Here is a 17060-nt window from a genome sequence, read left to right as displayed (position 1 = left end):
AGTGGTATGGGTGGGTTTAAGGTGTAAGGGATGGGTAAACAGTGTAATAAATGTAATTACAGAAATTAATTACAGATGTAATTACATGCAGATATTTAAAAAATATATAAGTACAATGTAAAACTTGTGTACACAATAAGTGCACTGTATCAAAGTATTAATTTAAATGTAAGTGCAAAGTAGTTAAGGCCACTTAATATAAACTGGTATCCATTTGACCACCAGAAAATATCCAGATATTTACTCATATTTTAAAATCTGATATAATGAAATTCAGTTGTTGCCAAACAAAAGTGTGTCCAGATGCATTCTGGAACTGCTGTACTGTACTATGACTGCTGGTGTGGTTGTTTTCAGACTGTTCCTTACCAGAAAGGCACAGATGCTCCTCTGAGGAGACTCCCACTCAAAGCAGCTGTTGATATAGCAGCCAACGTTGATCAGCAACATTATACAGCGCCTCACTCTGTTGAAGTTCTGCAGCAGCAGCTGAGTGACAGAACAACAGACAACATCTCACAATTAAACCCATCCACAATAAGAAAACAAACATACTATACACTACCATTAAAATTACTTTCAAAGAAATTAATACTATCATTCAGCAAAAAAATATATACTTTTGTGTGTCAATAGTGACAGAATAGACATTTACAAAAGTACATTTCATTTCAGTAAAATGCTGTTCTTTCGACTTGACATTCATCAAAGAATGAAAAAAAAAGGATCACACTTTTGTGATTTTCTCTTAAGTAGCTAGTTCCAACACTATCAAAATTAAAAATGTTTCTTGAGCACCAAATATTAGAATAATTTCTGACAGATCATGTGATGCCGAGGAATGGAGTAAGGGCTGCTGAAAACTCAGATTTGCAAGCAAAGTAATAAATTACATTTAAAATATTAGTCAAACAGAAAGCAGTCATTTCAAATTGTTATATTTTATTACAAAAAAATCTTTACTGTGTTTTTGATTAAATAAATGCAGCTTTGGCACACATACGAAAACTCAAAATAAAAAAAAGAAATAAAGATCTTACAGGCCCCAAACTTTTCAACGGTAGTGTATATACATTTCAAATGATCATAATTTGATGTGGAAAAATTTTAGGTTAACAGCACTAGAATAATTGAAGATCAACATTTAGAAATAAAGGGAAAACTACTTTTTCGTGATGTTGTTAGGGAATAAAATTCATACAAGACCAAAATAATGAAACAAATCACAAATTTGAGAAAACCAGACCATATCTAGCTTTGCATTTGTATGAGTATGAAGGAACATTTTTTTTTGTTTTTGTTTTTGTTATTCCTCTTCAATGAAATGGTCTTATTCATGTTTCTGAGTGCGGGTGAACTGCAAATGACCGCTTCTTCCTGTGTTCACAGGAAGATCAAAAGCTCCTGGTTGCATAATGGCTTTAAAGCGCTATAGCTTTGATCATAGTAAATATCCACATTAACTGTGGTGAAGTATAGGATTCGGGCTATCCCTTCAAAGTAGACCATTTGTGTTTGTCATTTGGGACTAATCAAAGTACATTCGAGGTGAAATGCGATACCAAACTACTAAAGAATAAAACGTGTCTGAGAAGAATAAAACACATCTGAGCTTTAACCGTTGAGGAGACAGTATCGAGAAGTTAAAGCAAACTTTGTGGAGATAAATTTGATGTTACCCTCGCCGATCGGTTTGTGTCTCACTCACAAAGAGTTTAGGTGGGGGGCAAATTCACACCGAAAAGTGCAGAGTGGGCACTTTCTAGCATGCATTCAGTGCGTGACAGATAGAGAGAGCGTGTGTGTGTTTGTCCCAAGCAGTGTCTCGGTGACAGGTCTGATTTGGGACAACCCCTACAATTCAGCTCTTTGTCAGGGATGGGGGGAGACATTGAACAGGGTGACAAAAAGAAGCACAGCAGAAGAACCACTGAGGTCCAAACTAAAGGATGGTCAATCTACTTATGCACCCCCAGCGTTGACAGCTTGACATTTCTATTCAGCACCTCCAGAAGAGAAGGAAGAGACAAGGAGAAAGAGCGAGAGATAGAGAGGGGGAAGACGAGGAGAAAGATGCTGAGGGTCTACAACTGGTGTTGGGTGGGATTTTATAAATGTCTTAAACAAAGGTGCGATTAAAGTGCTCTCGTTACCTGTTTGGACACTCGTGGCTCGTCTTCCATGTATTTCTGTTCGATGGGAATCAAGGTTCTCATGCCGGCTTTTACCTGCAACATATAAACTTCATGCGTAATTGAATGCAATAATCCACCGTCACGATCAATGATGTGCCATTAACGATCGAATGTATCAAGACATCCCTCCATTTCACACACTCCACACCACACGGCCATGTGACGCTCTCTCACACTCCCGCCTAAAATGGCGGACGGACACACACGGCGGTACACAGACGCACAAATAAAAGGCTGAGGAAAGGGGAGTCTTCAGTAATTAAAAGAGAGACAGGCAGCCCGGGAGAGGCTGAAGAGAACAAGCAGATAAAGAAGTGAAAAACGCTAGAAAAAAGCAAGCGAGGAAAAGAGAATGGGACTTACAATGTTATAAATCACGTCTATTTCGAGAAAGATGACCCCTTTGGTTGGCCCTGTCAATTCCTTGCTTTTCAAGGCGTAAGCTTTGCGTTCTCCATTTTGGATCTGTGGGAGAGGGACATGACAGCCGTCTGTCTGGCAATACCCAGCTGAATACACTCTCCGTGTGACCTTTGAACCCCAGCTGCTGCATCTGACAGGGAGCCCAAAACAACTGTGGCGGCTCTGACAAGTACCTGTTCATTACGGCCCGACCACTGTCAGCCGCAAATGAACTATCCTGGGGAATCAGCCCATTGCGTCCCCCCTTATCTTTTCTTTTCTTCTTCGTTTTTGTTAGTAGCTTTTCCCCCCAGTGTTTTTCTCACTTTCACATCTCACTCTATGATTACTAAAATCAATAAAGGTTGGACACATACTTTGTTGATTCCCCCCTATTTATTTTTACTTTTTTTTGTTTTTCACACTTTGACATCTTACTCTATGCTGTCTAAAATCAATAAAAGGTTAGACACATGGCAATTTTTTAAATAAAAATTCAAAGAAAAACTTTTTAGTGCATTTGTCCATTCTGATACTGATTCACTGTCCTAAGGAAAAGCCTGCAGGCTCAAAACTTACATTTAACAACGGTATAACCACTTTGCCCAAGAAGTCGGCACTTCTGTCTCTGTCTTCGTCGTAGACAGTCACCTCTAAGACCGAATGGATGTCTTTCACATTGCTAGTTGAAGAAAAAAGGGGTAGGTGAAGAAGTCATTGACTAATATTAAACACTGAAAAGATCTTTCAAGTCATGACAAAAAAATGTGATTCATCTAAATCCTTGGTGACAATCTCCATTGTGCTGGGGTTAAAAAAAGATGCCGCAATTCTCCATTTGAAATGCTATCTTTGAAAAGTAGGCTAAAGAGGAGAAGTCTAATGAAAGAAAATGAGGTTATTCTTTAAGAGATGAGCGCTCCAAGGAGAGGCTAGATTACCCAGCTTTCCATGGGAATTCACAAATGAATTTCCAGCCGTGAAGATTGAAAGATTATGAAAAAAAAAACATCAATGGAACAACCTCTAGATATCGAACTAATATAAGAAATTATGTACGGCACATTATCAAATGGCACAATGGCTGTATTTGCAGAGGGAGTGTAATCTCGAACAAAAGTTCATTTTCTTCTTAAAGAAAAAGTTTACTTATGCATTACATTTTGAAGACTACCAATACAAAGCTTAATTAAATAATCCTGACTACATTATCCTGTAATCCTCGGCTCTCAGGTGTATCTCTGTAAACCACATAGCTCTTAAGCACAGTATTAATAACTAAGCTTCTTCAATATAATGGGTAAAAAAAAATTATCCAAGTTTTCCACTAAATTTTTATTTTTCTTCTTATTTAGTTTACTATTTTATATATATATATATATATATATATATGAATATTAAACTTGCTAAATTAATTGCAATTATCATATTCTATGCATATTTCAAATTATTTTTTGTATTATGTAAATCAGTATTTTTTTGTCAAATTTTTTTTTATAAATTGTCAGATGAAAAAATGGGATTATATGCAAATGCAAGCACTCTGACGCACATGCATTCACTGTTTTGACACTTACAACGTGAAGACTTTGTTCCACTCTGGGTTGAGGTTTTTGTACACGGTGTGTGTCTGTAACCGATCGTTGCTGAGCTCCACTACACAGAAGGGGTCACTTTTGCCTGTGAGGGACACACACACACACACACATTATCTTTATCAGTTTCGTTGTATTTATTGTGGTGTAATCCACTGGGTGATGCGCTGATAAAGGTGATGGGACAGCCAGCCTGAAGGGCTGAATCAAACCACACTGCTGTTTTAACCTAAACTAAAGCTTCAGCAGCAACTTATCACTGTGGATGTGATTTGATATGTTCATTTTGCCCCCATTTGAGGAGTCGTTTCCTGGTGTTACTGGTGATACAGTGGTTTGCACACAGGCAGATAAACATTTCAGCCATTCCTCTGCCCTAGAGCACCGTGAGGACATCTCTATCTCCGTCTGGTGTGAACACACACACATACGGTAGTTGGTCACAGACATGGGGGAGACAGAAATGATGACTTAAATGCATACAGACGGAATGTGGGAAATTTTTTGAAAACTTTCCAGGTAAAATATTTGGAGATCATTGTCGATATTATCATGAGGCTGATTCCAGTTGCTGACAGGACATTCATATTGATAAATTAAAATGTCTTGAAGTGAGACACTTTTTAATAATACCTTTTATCAACATTTATTTTTAGTTCAATGGAATATTATAATACATGTACAAAATATATTATTATAAGAAGTTGACTCTAGAGACATTTATATAATCCACTGTCCTACATGCTTTGATATCAGCTAATTATATACACATGTAAATAAATGTTCATAATTTAAAGGAATATTGTTCTCACTGAAAAATTAAACAACAAACTCTTCATATCAGCTTTGATCTAAACCCTTTTAATCATTAAATAAATCTCTAAACAAAACAATTGGGAACACTTTTGTTGTTTGCTACAGAGCATCATTTTAAAAGCTGGGCAAAAAAATAACATCCATAACAGCAATTTTATAACATGCTGCAAAGTTAAAAAGCAATATAAAATAATTCACTTTCTTGCATGTGAATAAAAGAAGCAAAGACATTTAGTTGACAAGCAAAATAAATGTCACAAGTGATCAATGGAAAGTCCTTGCTGTCACTAAGCATTTGATGGGTATATTGATCAGACTGAATATATTTTAAATTCACTTTTTATATTATTTAAATGCAGTGATTACACTATCATGTGTCTGATACAATAAAATAAGTTAACTATTTAAACTATTTATTTATTGTATACTATTGTATAATTTCTTCACATTTTCATGGTGTATTAGAAATAAAATGTGAAAAACAAGCTACAGAAATTCAGTTAGGATATAAAATTATGGATATAAAATTATGGATTCAAATTTTTATTTATTTTGTTTAAGAAAAGTGTTTGTAAAAAAAAATGAATTCAATCATCTTCCTAATTTCAATCACACCTTTACAATATATTGACACAAAAATGTAAATTACCGTGACTTCCTGTAATTGTGAGTATTTTCACCATTCAAAAATAATTAGCATCTGCTTAAATGAATGCATATTGATGGGCGCAGGAAAGTACCATCCTATTCAATATCCTCGCGGTGACACTCGGTCATCCTCGGCGACAAACTACTACATGTTCGTGAGGCAGCTGTCTGAGCAAATTACACGCTTTGCACTGAATGAAACTTTGACTCCCCAGGTGTGGCCGAGCAGACGCTATCTGTGGGTTAATTCTGGGCAAATCCTTACAGACCAGCGAGATGAGTTCAACCTCATTCCGGCTGCAATTTGATGAGCGTGCGGTGCGCTGACGTACAAAATGGTAATTACATTTTTCAGGTCTGGAAGGCGTTTTAAATTAAATGCAGGAACGGTGTTAAGCAGAAGTACCTGCATGATGAGAGGAGCATTTAACTGCCCATAGGATTATCATATACAAACACACTGATGGCAGCAAGGACAGAACAGTTCCTACTGTTGTTTGAAAACTGATTGTTAATGAAATTGCAGACTCCTAGAGTAATGCCTGCATCCAAAGCAATCTATGTGAAGTACTGAGTGGCTCTATTCAGAAGGAAAGCAGTCTCCTGTCCCTAAATACTGTTGGTTTTACACACTGTCACCATTTATCCTGCTGGCCTGGAGTGGAGGCACTCCAGATAAAAGCCTCAATTAATTACAATGAAAAACAGACAGAAAGGAGGGGTGGGACAAAAAAAACACACATTCGTTGATGCAAGAAAGAGAACTAAGATTTCCCTCTCTTTTTCTCTTTCTCTCGGCCACATTATCTTTTATGTTCACTCTCCTTGCCTTCCACTTTTCCTGGACTATCCCTGTCTCCAGTGAGCTCTCTATTAGAGGAGGCACTGTTCCGTGGCCCGTAACCTTGTTGGCTGACACCTCGGTGCCAGGGCCGATTGAGATGGCGAGTCCGTGAACGAGCCGGGGCTCTTAGAAAAGCTTTGTGCGCCGGCGCTTTGTGGCGGGAGAGGAGTGTGAAATCAGAGCTCATGAGGAGGCCACGGTTCCCCTGGGAACGCCAGACCGAGCTACGAGGTCAACGTAGTGGGCCGGACCCCCGGAGAGGAGCGAGTAAAGGGGCGATTGGAGAACTGTGGAGCGAGCGGGAAGGGGGAGGCTAAAGGGTGTGATAGGGGAGGGGGGTGGTCTGCCATTGAGCATGTCTTAATTAAAGGCGTCGATTAGGCGATTAGAGAGACGGCAAACGCAAAGCACTTAGCGGAGAGGAACCTCACGAGAAACTCCACCTTAAGAGTGACAGTGCTAATGACCTCTACGTCTCTGCCTCTAATTCTCTCTGTCTCTCACTCTCTCCCTCTGTCTTTTCACTCTTTGTCGCTCCTGTTTATTTCTGCCGTCTCACACCTTGTCTGCAACCGATTGTGCAGCCTTGATTAATATTCTTGTGCTGCAATTCTCAGCTTTGTTTCCCACACAAGTAGTCAAATCAGGACTGGCGGTGTCTGCAAAGTCTTTAAAGCAAAACAAATATTTTTTTATTGTTCAATACTTTTAAGAGTCCCAAACCCACGAGAATGATGCTATTTGTTTTGTCTGACCAGTGGTAGATGATTTTGAAGTGTTTCTGTCACTGAACACCAAGTAGAATGGAAACACTGGAAAGATCGTTTTTTTTAGATATTGTAACTCCTTAGTGTTTAATGCAAGAAACAAACTCATGTGGGTTTATAGCGACATGAGGACGCATAAATTATTTCATTTTATTTTGGGGTGAACTACACTACCATTTTAAATTTGAGGTAAGTATTTTTTTAAGTAGTCTATTATACTAACCAAGGCTGCATGTATTTGACTGAAAATACAGTAAAAATTAAATGGATTTTATTCGTGTGATGGCAAAGCTTAATTGTCAGCCATCATTACTCCATTTTTCAGCGCCACATGATTCTTCAGAAATCAGTGTAATATACTTATATGTGATGCTTAGTAAACATTTCCTATCATAATTATTGTTGTTTTTTCTTTCAAAAAATGTATTATCCCAAACTTTAGAATGGCATTGTATTCCTTTAAAAATCTTAAAAGTGACATAGAAATACCTTGAATATAACACACATAAGCTGAGGAACAACTGATGATTCAGTTGCAATGAGGTCACAGTTTCAAGAAAAACGACCAGAAAAAGAACAAAAACTAATAAATTTACATGCATTTTAATTCTGGTGTAGCATTAATAAATGATCCAAGGTAAGTGTGTTTGTTAATGTCTCACTCCGATTCTGAATAAGAATCAACTCACTGCATCGTCTCCAATCTTTTTTTTTTCAACTTGATCATTTATAGTGCCAGAAACTAGGCCTGTCCACTGCAGACCTAATTAAAAGTAAGAATTAATGGAAACCGGAGCAGACGCACAAGAAAAAAATACGTTTAAGAGACACAGTGAATTCAGAAGCCGACGATCCATTAGCACTGAGCAGAATGCAATATTATCAGCCTCCTGCTGTCCATTCCAAAGCAAATGATAGGCTTTATCAGTAACTGTGGAAAACAGAGTGAGAAATCATATGTCAGGATCACTGTTTGTGTGAGTGGGAGGGTTTTTCTTACCTGTAACATCTGCTGCCATCAGCCCCTCTGCTCGGATCACCTTCACCTGCACCAGACCCACGTCTTTAATATTGTGAAAGGATCTGAGCAGACTCTGTGGAGGTCAAAGAAGGATAAAGCATTTGTGAGTATATATCCACACAGCTGAAAAATATACAGTGGACCAAAGAAGCATTTTAACACTTTAATTACTTTAGAATATATCCTTTTCACTGCATACAATGACAAAATGATAAATAAAGAGACATTTGCAAACAAATAATGCTAGACCTTTTTTAAAAAAAAACTTGTTTTGCTTGTGTTTGTGCTATATATATATATATATATATATATATATATATATATATATATATATATCATCAAAACACATTAAATTACACTTTGTTATATATGAAATAAATATCAAACAATATTCCATTATATAATGCAAAGACATTAAACATTTTAAGTGTGGCATTAGCATTAAAATACTTTATGTATATACTTTGTAAGCTTTAGAAATGCAGTACTTACGGAAATAAAATGATATAAATTTTAAACAAAAAGCAATCAACCAGCAATCTGTCTACACAGATAAAGGAATATTGCGTTGTTTTAAACCATTCATAGTTGAAACTTTAGAAACATGTTTAAGAAGCCAAGATAAATCCTTGCACATGATCTATAGCAAATACAGATACATTTACAACACAAATGCTTAGAAAAAGTAAAATATGGTATTTCACATAAGTGAGAAGAGGGTAAAAATGTATAGAAACTAATTTAACAATGCTGATGTCAAATCTAAATGATGTGAATTCTCTTCCAGACTGCATGTGTCTATACTCACATCCATGTTCCTCCCGAAAACTTATTTCTTTGAGTTTCAGATAACCATGTAAGCAATTAAACGCAGAAGAAAAACAGAAAATACTAGCAGAGACGCCACTAAAACTGTAAATCTTTGAGAGGTGGATAAACTGCAAAGACAAGTGCATTAGCAAAGACACTTAAGAATGATTTATGAGCGAGTCAATTACGCTCATACTGATAAAAGCCTCTCATTGAGAGACCATAATACTCCATTACAGTCCTTTTGTGTGTCTTTTGTAGCATTAAAGGGGCTGACATTTAGCCATGAAACAAACTAGGCATCATACACTAACTGTGTGGTCACAGCATGAGCAATCTCTCTCTCCCCCGACTCGTTTTTCTCAATAGTTTATACTGTGTACAGTTTTGTCAAACAAAAACAATAGCAACAAAACTTCTAGTAATTAAATATCTTTAAAAAGACCAAAAAATTATATCGAGAACAAACAGTCTTTTGTTTAGGATTTTTCTTCTGAGAAAAGAACATAAAAAGATCCTAGTATTCATAATATCTAATCTGGAGGTCCAAAAGAGATCTGAACAACAACAACAACAAAATCTTTTTTTTTTCTAAAATAGAATTATATTTCATAGTTAACAAAAAATCTAAATGGTAAGGTATGAACTATTATTCTATCACATTTCTTTATTGTTTATTTTACTTTTTCCTACGTTTCCTGTGAGCTATAAAAGAGCAACCTCAGAGATTTAAAACTTTCTGTGTCTAATAAATGCACTGGAAAGTTGTCCATGAAATGAAATGAAATATGTCTGCACATCTCTGCCCTCTATATGAACCGCAGTAAAAGTTGAAGAAACTTGTGACATTTCCAGATGGACACTTTTGAAACGCGAGTGAATGGAGCTGGACTGATAGAGATGACACAATCTCACTGGTGGGCCGTCAAAAGCACTGGAGACCTCACTTTAATTCTCTTTTTGGCAATAAGCCCTACACATACCCAGAGGAATAATTATAATTTGAATTTCTCAAGTCAGGGCCAGGCTGCAGACTTAATTCATTACACACTCGGACTGGCTTTGCCTGTTACGAATGATATTATTGTTGAAAATCCTCTGATAGCAAACGAGTGGAGAGGGGGAAAAAAAATCAAGTGATGATTGAGGGGGGAAATGTATTTTTACACATACAGTACATTCAATACATGATTTCTCAGTAGATATCAAGGGGCTTGTTATTTATGATTATTGCAGCCTTGAAGAAAAGTGGCAGGGTTTTTTTGGGGCAGGGAGCTGGTGCATTTCCATAGCAGAGGATTTTCAGATCTGCAAAGGGTGTTGGCTTTTCAGACCCCTCAAAAGACAGGCAAGGAGATTGAAAAGCTCAGGAGATGAGGCCTCTTTATTTTTTTAATGAAAGGCTGAAGAATATATTTTCCCACCCCCCTCGGCTTTGGGGCCAGCAAGGCAAGGCCAACTCATATGGTACACTGAGGAGGAGAGCGGTTTAGTCCTATTACTGGAAAGGGGTAGCACATAAACTCTTGCGCGCACACACACACACACACAGAGCCCCTTCTAACCCCCAACCAGACAGTAGGGACCGAAAAGGGAGAGAAGGGGAGGGGTGAGATGGAGGGGCTGTGTCTTGAGTGACAGCTTGTCACCGTGACGTCTTATTCCATCTCTGTTGTGGAGAAAATGAATGTCACCGCACGGAGCCTTATGACTCGCTGTCATCTCGCAGGCGCTCACCTTTTATCAATGCTCTAAATAACATTTCAAGCCTACCGTCTCCAGCCGGACAATCCGGTCAGGGGACATTAAATCGGATGACTGTGAAATGTCATAATAAAAATGGAATGCTAACAGCTTCCACCCCCCTCTTCCCTGCCTCCCTCTTTTGCTGCTCTCTCACTCTTTTCCTCCTACTTCCCGTCTTTACACACACACATTGCTGTACTTGTTCACGTTTTGATTTGGAAGCGAGTGACAGGACCGGAGAGGAACTGTGCGCCTCCACTTCAGCAGAGGTCACCCTGGCCCTGATGCCCATTAACGTCCATTACACACGAGTCGCCCGCACACGCCCGGCTACTATTAAAATGCATAATTTCGCTCTGCTTACAACAACAGCTGTGAAGCGCTGATACAGTCCTCCTTTCAGGGAATATTGAGAAATAACTGCTTAAAGACTGAGATCCGTGAGCTCCGAAAAAGATGCAATCATATTTGAGGCTTATCTTTTTCATTTTTTTTTTTAAATCGAGAAGGACTAAAAGAATGTGATTAAATGCAAATTTATGAAGAGAAAGGAGTTTTAAGAACTAAAATGTTTCTGAAAAACAAAGGCTTTTTCATTTTTCATTATATAGTGACTAATTATTTCACATTTATTAATGTGACATAATACATCAATTTAATAAAAATGATTGCTATTATTATTATTACTATTATACTAGTGTTCATTGTAAATTCATGTCAGTGTATATTTTTATATTATTATAAATTAATGAACATGAATAGATGTATTATTATTATTATTAATTATATTGTTCATTGATAGTTGAATTATTAGCTCATCAATTACTAGTTTTATGTCAAGTAAATAAATAAACACATTCTGTATAATGCTGTACAAGTATTGTTCCTTTTTACTACAATACTGCCTTAATTAACTGCACACATACAACCATACTGTAAAGTTTAACTAGTTTTTACCAGTCTTACACATATTTTTGGTACGCACACAGAAAAATAAAACCTATTCAACTTTAGGCAGATGTAATTTTCTTGAAGTAAATGAAAAGAGCTGGAGATGTGACATGACGTACTGAATGACAGGTAGACGACAACAGACGTCTTCATTTCTCTGCCATTAACACACCTTGACAAGGCTCCCGGGCCCACACACCCAATATGCAAAGTGCTGAAAGTCATCTGATATGCCTCCTCCACTTTAATGATGTATCTGAGGCTGGTGCAATGCTGCATTAAAAGACTTAATTGCATTCTGTGCAACCCCCATCCCCGGCAAGTGAGGACATCCACAGTTTAAATTGGGAGCATCTGCAGTTTCTCTATACCTCAGCACCCCCCCCCCCCCCCTTAAAAAAACCCTCCTGCTCTTAAACACTTTATTTGTTTAGAAGACATCATCAGCCTCCTAGCACTTTAACACAGAGCGTTGATAACTAGTTATGGGCGTTTTGCACCGCAGTTCAGTTAGACAGCTGATCATATGGCGACAGAAAGGAGGAAAACATTGGAAGCCCATGCTCTCGCACTGACCTGTCTATCTTGCATATGCGTGGACCACCACCTTGCCCGAGCTAATCTGTTTAAGGTGTATTGTGCGGCACTAACACTGGCACTTTCTGTTATCTGCCACGCTTGATAAGGTGCATATTTATTAAATTCCCTTCTGTGAACGGGTGTCAAGAAGGGAACCGGGAATATGCTAATAGCAGGGACAAATTAATGTCCTTTTTTGTGGAATCCACTGTCCCATCCTCCATTTAGCCCCCCATCTTCTCTTGAGCATATCTGTCCCTATCGGACTGTAGGCTAGGGTGCTAATGAATGCCTGGATGCATAGTACAAGGTGGGGGAGCGGGTGGGGAGCGAGGGAGTGGAAAATCTATCCTTTACCACAAAAAAAAGACTGGTGTTGTGCAAGGTGAAATAGCTTTTCTTTTCATTTTGCACACCAGCCCCTCCCATTTCAGCAACCAGAACCCCATCTTTCCTCCTTTTCTTGTCGGAAGACGGAATTTTCTCCTTTCAATTCTGGTCCAACAGCTCCCCCTAGTGGACGTGGGGGGGAAAGGTGGCGTTGGAGAGCACGACGGCACTAACCCGTTATACGGACGGTTATGTAGGTCACCTGTCCGCCGTTTGGCCTGTGGAGTGTTTTCCACCGGCACTTAACCAGAGATCAAACATACCTCCCAGCACGACTTTCCTCTTCAATTAGAGCAGAGTATTTCGAAAAAACTTGCTTCGCCAAGAACCAGGTTAGCGAAACACGCTGGGCCTGCAGGAGCAAACCTAAACATGTTGGGGCTCTTAAAACAGTCACAATTCAAGAGCTTCTTCTATTGCGTTACCCCCGAGAGCAGCTGTATCGAGTGCGAACAAAAAGTGGCCCTTTTGTTTCAGCCCTGTCCCTCACTATTGGCATGTAAAGAGGTAGCGGAGAGCTGCAAATAGCGGCAAACGAAGGGTTAACAGGCTAAAGACAAAGCGAGAGACTGAGAGCATTGTGCTAGAGTGAGGACTGGAGGGCCTCGGGGCCATGATGGGCCAAAGGCCTCCGCATAGGGACACTGGGCTCCTTTCAGCCCGGGCCTTTCAAGAGCACACCCTGCCTGAAAAGAGCCTGTCATAGCCCCCGCTACTGCTCTCCTTCACAGCTCTCTATCCCAATCAGCTCCTCTCTCCCTTTCCTCAGAGAGCGAGGAGGCCCGATCCTTCTCTCTACAGGCCTGAACCAATCTCTGGCCCCCAGAGGTTGAGCGCTTTTCAAAAGGAGGTCATATAGCTGAGGTTCTGCCAGGTCTGAGAACCCGGCGCCAGCTGAAACGCAGTTCAGCTCCGTCTATGCATATGAGCCACATATACACTGAGAGAGAACATTTCAATACGGTACTTTATCAGAACACTACATTTGACATGACGGTTCTCGTCGAAGATTCAGAAAACAACTCAATTGGAAACGACCTCAAAGGTCATCTTTTGGTAGTCCTGTTAATGCCGCACAAATTTTTTGCAACTCTATTTCACCAAAAAGTGATGTCATGCATAATCATCATGACCAATTTGTTAATGTTATCGAATACTGGTGTCACTTCAGAGTACTCAAGCACATCCCTAAATAGATAAAATATATTAAATTTGGCAAGTGTTTGAGATGCTTAATATTTAAACCATCCCAATAAATGAATCACCAGTAACACTTTACTAAAAGTCTTTATGTATAATGCATTATAAAGGGTGTAATGCATTACAATTATTCATAATTTGCATTTTATTACATCATATCTTGTCGTAAATAATTATAACTAAATTTAAAATGCATAGTGTAACAATTCATTGATAAGTGTTACAATGTATTAACTGTAGTAACAATTATTCATGAGACTGTACGATGCATTATAAAGTGCATTACAAGGCATAATTAATGAATGCATTAAAACTATTATAATAAATTTGCTTTAAGTAAAGAGTTACTTCTGGGATTTTTTAGGAATTTTTAATGAAATTTTCATTTAGAAATTCAAATTCTTTACGGTTTTTCAGAACAATTTAGGAAGACCAAAAAAAAAAAATTGTTTGTGGGGAATATAAAAGTTTCTTCTTAGAGTGTAAAATTAGAATATAGCAGTTAAGCAGAATGTTAAGAATTCATCTTTCCTGGATCTTGCTCCTGGTTTTAAAATAAAACAAGAGTCTTTGCTATACTAAAGAAAGGTCTCTTCACACCCAGCCTGCATTTTCAGGGTAATACTGAGTAATGATATCTCCTCTCCCTAACTCTCACTGATTTGTACAGAGCTAATGAGCATTTCTATGCCTAGCATTTTAGGCGCATTCAAAGTGTTCTGAATATGAGAGATTGTCCTTACGTATCTGTGGAGAATCTCCTTCCTCTCGTGGGGGTCGTCCAATGCGTTGACAGACAGGTCAGCGATGGAGACGGCAGCGGAGGCTGTGAGAGTGACCAGCAGCACCAGTGTGCCTTCACCCTCCTCCAGAGGCACGTCCAGTCTGTGTGTGCACTCCTTTGAGAGAACAGAGAGGTCCACCTGGCACCTGACATACACACAACACCATCATCATCATCATGTCGTCTTACAGGATATTACATGTATGACAAAAGAAAGACACAGCAGAAAAGAGAAAAGAGGGGAAAAAAAAAGCTCAATGATTGGGGCTTTCTTTAACTGCGGGCACTTCTGACCCTGTGGACATTTCAAAATTACATTTCTGTCATTATTTTGTTATCTTGAACTGTCATAAACAAATAGCATTTGCTTCACAACTCAAAACATTCATATTGTGACGGAAAATATATTTCTCTTATAAAACATCTGCCACCTTTTCTATTATTCTATTATTGCTAGCAAAAGTTATTTTTTAAACTTTTAGTATAATTTGACAAAATTACACTTTGATCTCTTTTTTGATTTTAAGCTCTTCACTGACTCTCATCTCCTCTGTAAACAACTATACTACGTTGGTTGTGTTAAAAACGTCAGCACAACAAACTCAAGCACTCCGTAAATGTGAAGTTTAATGGTGATTATTACACCAAAATGTGTAGTGGACATGACAAGTATCTTTTTAGTCGAGGAAGCAGCTGATCGCCACAACACTACTTTGCTCATAAATATTTATGATCAGTTATTAAATTAGTTTGTATGAATATTTTTATGTGACTTCTGGCTGTTTTGATAAAAGATCTGCATTACGTATTCATTCAAGACAAGAGTAAATATTTTGCTCATTTCCAAGTCAAAACTGGAATTGTATTTATTATTTATTTATTGAATTGACTGAATTCATATTTTTACTCAGCAAGAACAGACTAAATTAGGCTCAATTTAAACGAAATCCGTTTAAAAAAAACAATGTTCTTTTCAACTTTCTATTTGTTAAAGAATCCTGAAAACATTTAGAACAGTTTCTACAAACATAATAAACAGCACAATCGTTTTCAGCAATATATCTCTAACTACTACAACTTTATAATAATAATAGTGACAATAATAATTCAGGTAGTGTATATCAGTATAAGATTATGTTGGAACTGTAAATGAGACATATAGTAATAAGTGACTACTCTTAATAATAATAGGTAAAGCAATCCTGTTACAGTTAAATATCTTTAAAAAAAAAAAAAAAGAAAGACTTTTTTGTTTTTTCAACTTCCCAATAGTAACAACAAAGAAGAAAAACCAAGTGCATGAGGCAGAAAGAAACCATGAGAGATAGAACAGCTGAATAACTGTTCTTCTCTACAGGAACACCATGCAGGTACTGAAAGCTTCAATTGGTCCTGAATGGAGTAACTAATGTGGAGATCAGTGCTGGGGCAGGCTGGACAGCTCATGGTCAGAGAGGACTCAAGTAGATGAGCATTTAACAGAGGGAAATAGCCAATTACAAGAATGCCACCCGACTGATTCTGACATGCCTCCTCTATGAACAGGAGAACTGGTGTAGGGGACAGACAGGAAACTAAGTAAACTCCACTGCCTCATTCCCGCACCGTACAGCCATTAACTCTACTGTCAATCACTCCTAATGGGGTTTTGTCAGAGGCTGTGATTCTCTTTCTCTCTCACACACACAGGAACTGTCTATGAGAGGACCGTTTGAAGAATGAAGGACTTTAGCTGCAACATAACGCACAGCAAATCTGTTATTTAACAGTGTTATACTTGTAATTGGTCAATCACATAATTTTGCAGTCAAATTATATATTGTATATAAGTGACGGGTAAACTGTATCTCAGATCACTGTGTTGTCTCTAATAAAAATACATATATATTTTGTGTCTATGCATGTGTTTATCTGGAAAGTAGTTTTTTCTTTTAAGTTCCTTAATACATTGTCAGGGCTTATTTTGCATCAGTAATTGGCTATGAAAAACACTTTGAAAATTAAGACCTACAAATATTATAATATTAAAGTCAAACATTTCCGAGCTTGACATTACCGGAACAATTTCAATATATATATATATATATATATATATATATATATATATATATATATATATATATATATATATATATACAGTTCCAACATAATCTTATACTGATATACACTACCTGAGTTATTATTGTCACTATTATTATTATAAAGTTGTAGTAGCTAGAGGTATTATGCTAAAAACGATTGTGCTGCTTATTATGTTTTTAGAAACTGTTCTAAATGTTTTCAGGATTCTTTAACAAATAAAATGTTGAAAA

The 17060-nt window shown here is 37.7% G+C and overlaps 1 protein-coding gene across 4 annotated transcripts in view; it reads right to left on the bottom strand.

Annotated features, from left to right (window-relative positions):
* LOC127958168 (multiple C2 and transmembrane domain-containing protein 1) overlaps positions 1-17060 on the bottom strand; it is a 149027-nt gene that overhangs the window by 42494 nt on the left and 89473 nt on the right. For all 4 annotated transcript variants that reach the window (XM_052556969.1, XM_052556970.1, XM_052556971.1 and 1 more), the window contains exons 9-15: positions 14708-14894; positions 8268-8361; positions 4175-4277; positions 3177-3279; positions 2559-2660; positions 2154-2228; positions 370-489 (exon numbers count right to left, since the gene is read on the bottom strand). In XM_052556969.1, coding sequence (XP_052412929.1) covers positions 370-489; positions 2154-2228; positions 2559-2660; positions 3177-3279; positions 4175-4277; positions 8268-8361; positions 14708-14894 — 784 coding nt within the window. The remainder of the gene's footprint in view (positions 1-369; positions 490-2153; positions 2229-2558; positions 2661-3176; positions 3280-4174; positions 4278-8267; positions 8362-14707; positions 14895-17060) is intronic.

The sequence above is a fragment of the Carassius gibelio genome, chromosome B5, assembly GCF_023724105.1.
Source record: "Carassius gibelio isolate Cgi1373 ecotype wild population from Czech Republic chromosome B5, carGib1.2-hapl.c, whole genome shotgun sequence".
Lineage (NCBI taxonomy): Eukaryota > Metazoa > Chordata > Actinopteri > Cypriniformes > Cyprinidae > Carassius > Carassius gibelio.
Note: the sequence above shows the minus strand (reverse complement) of the source record. Positions and strands in the feature narration are given on the sequence as shown.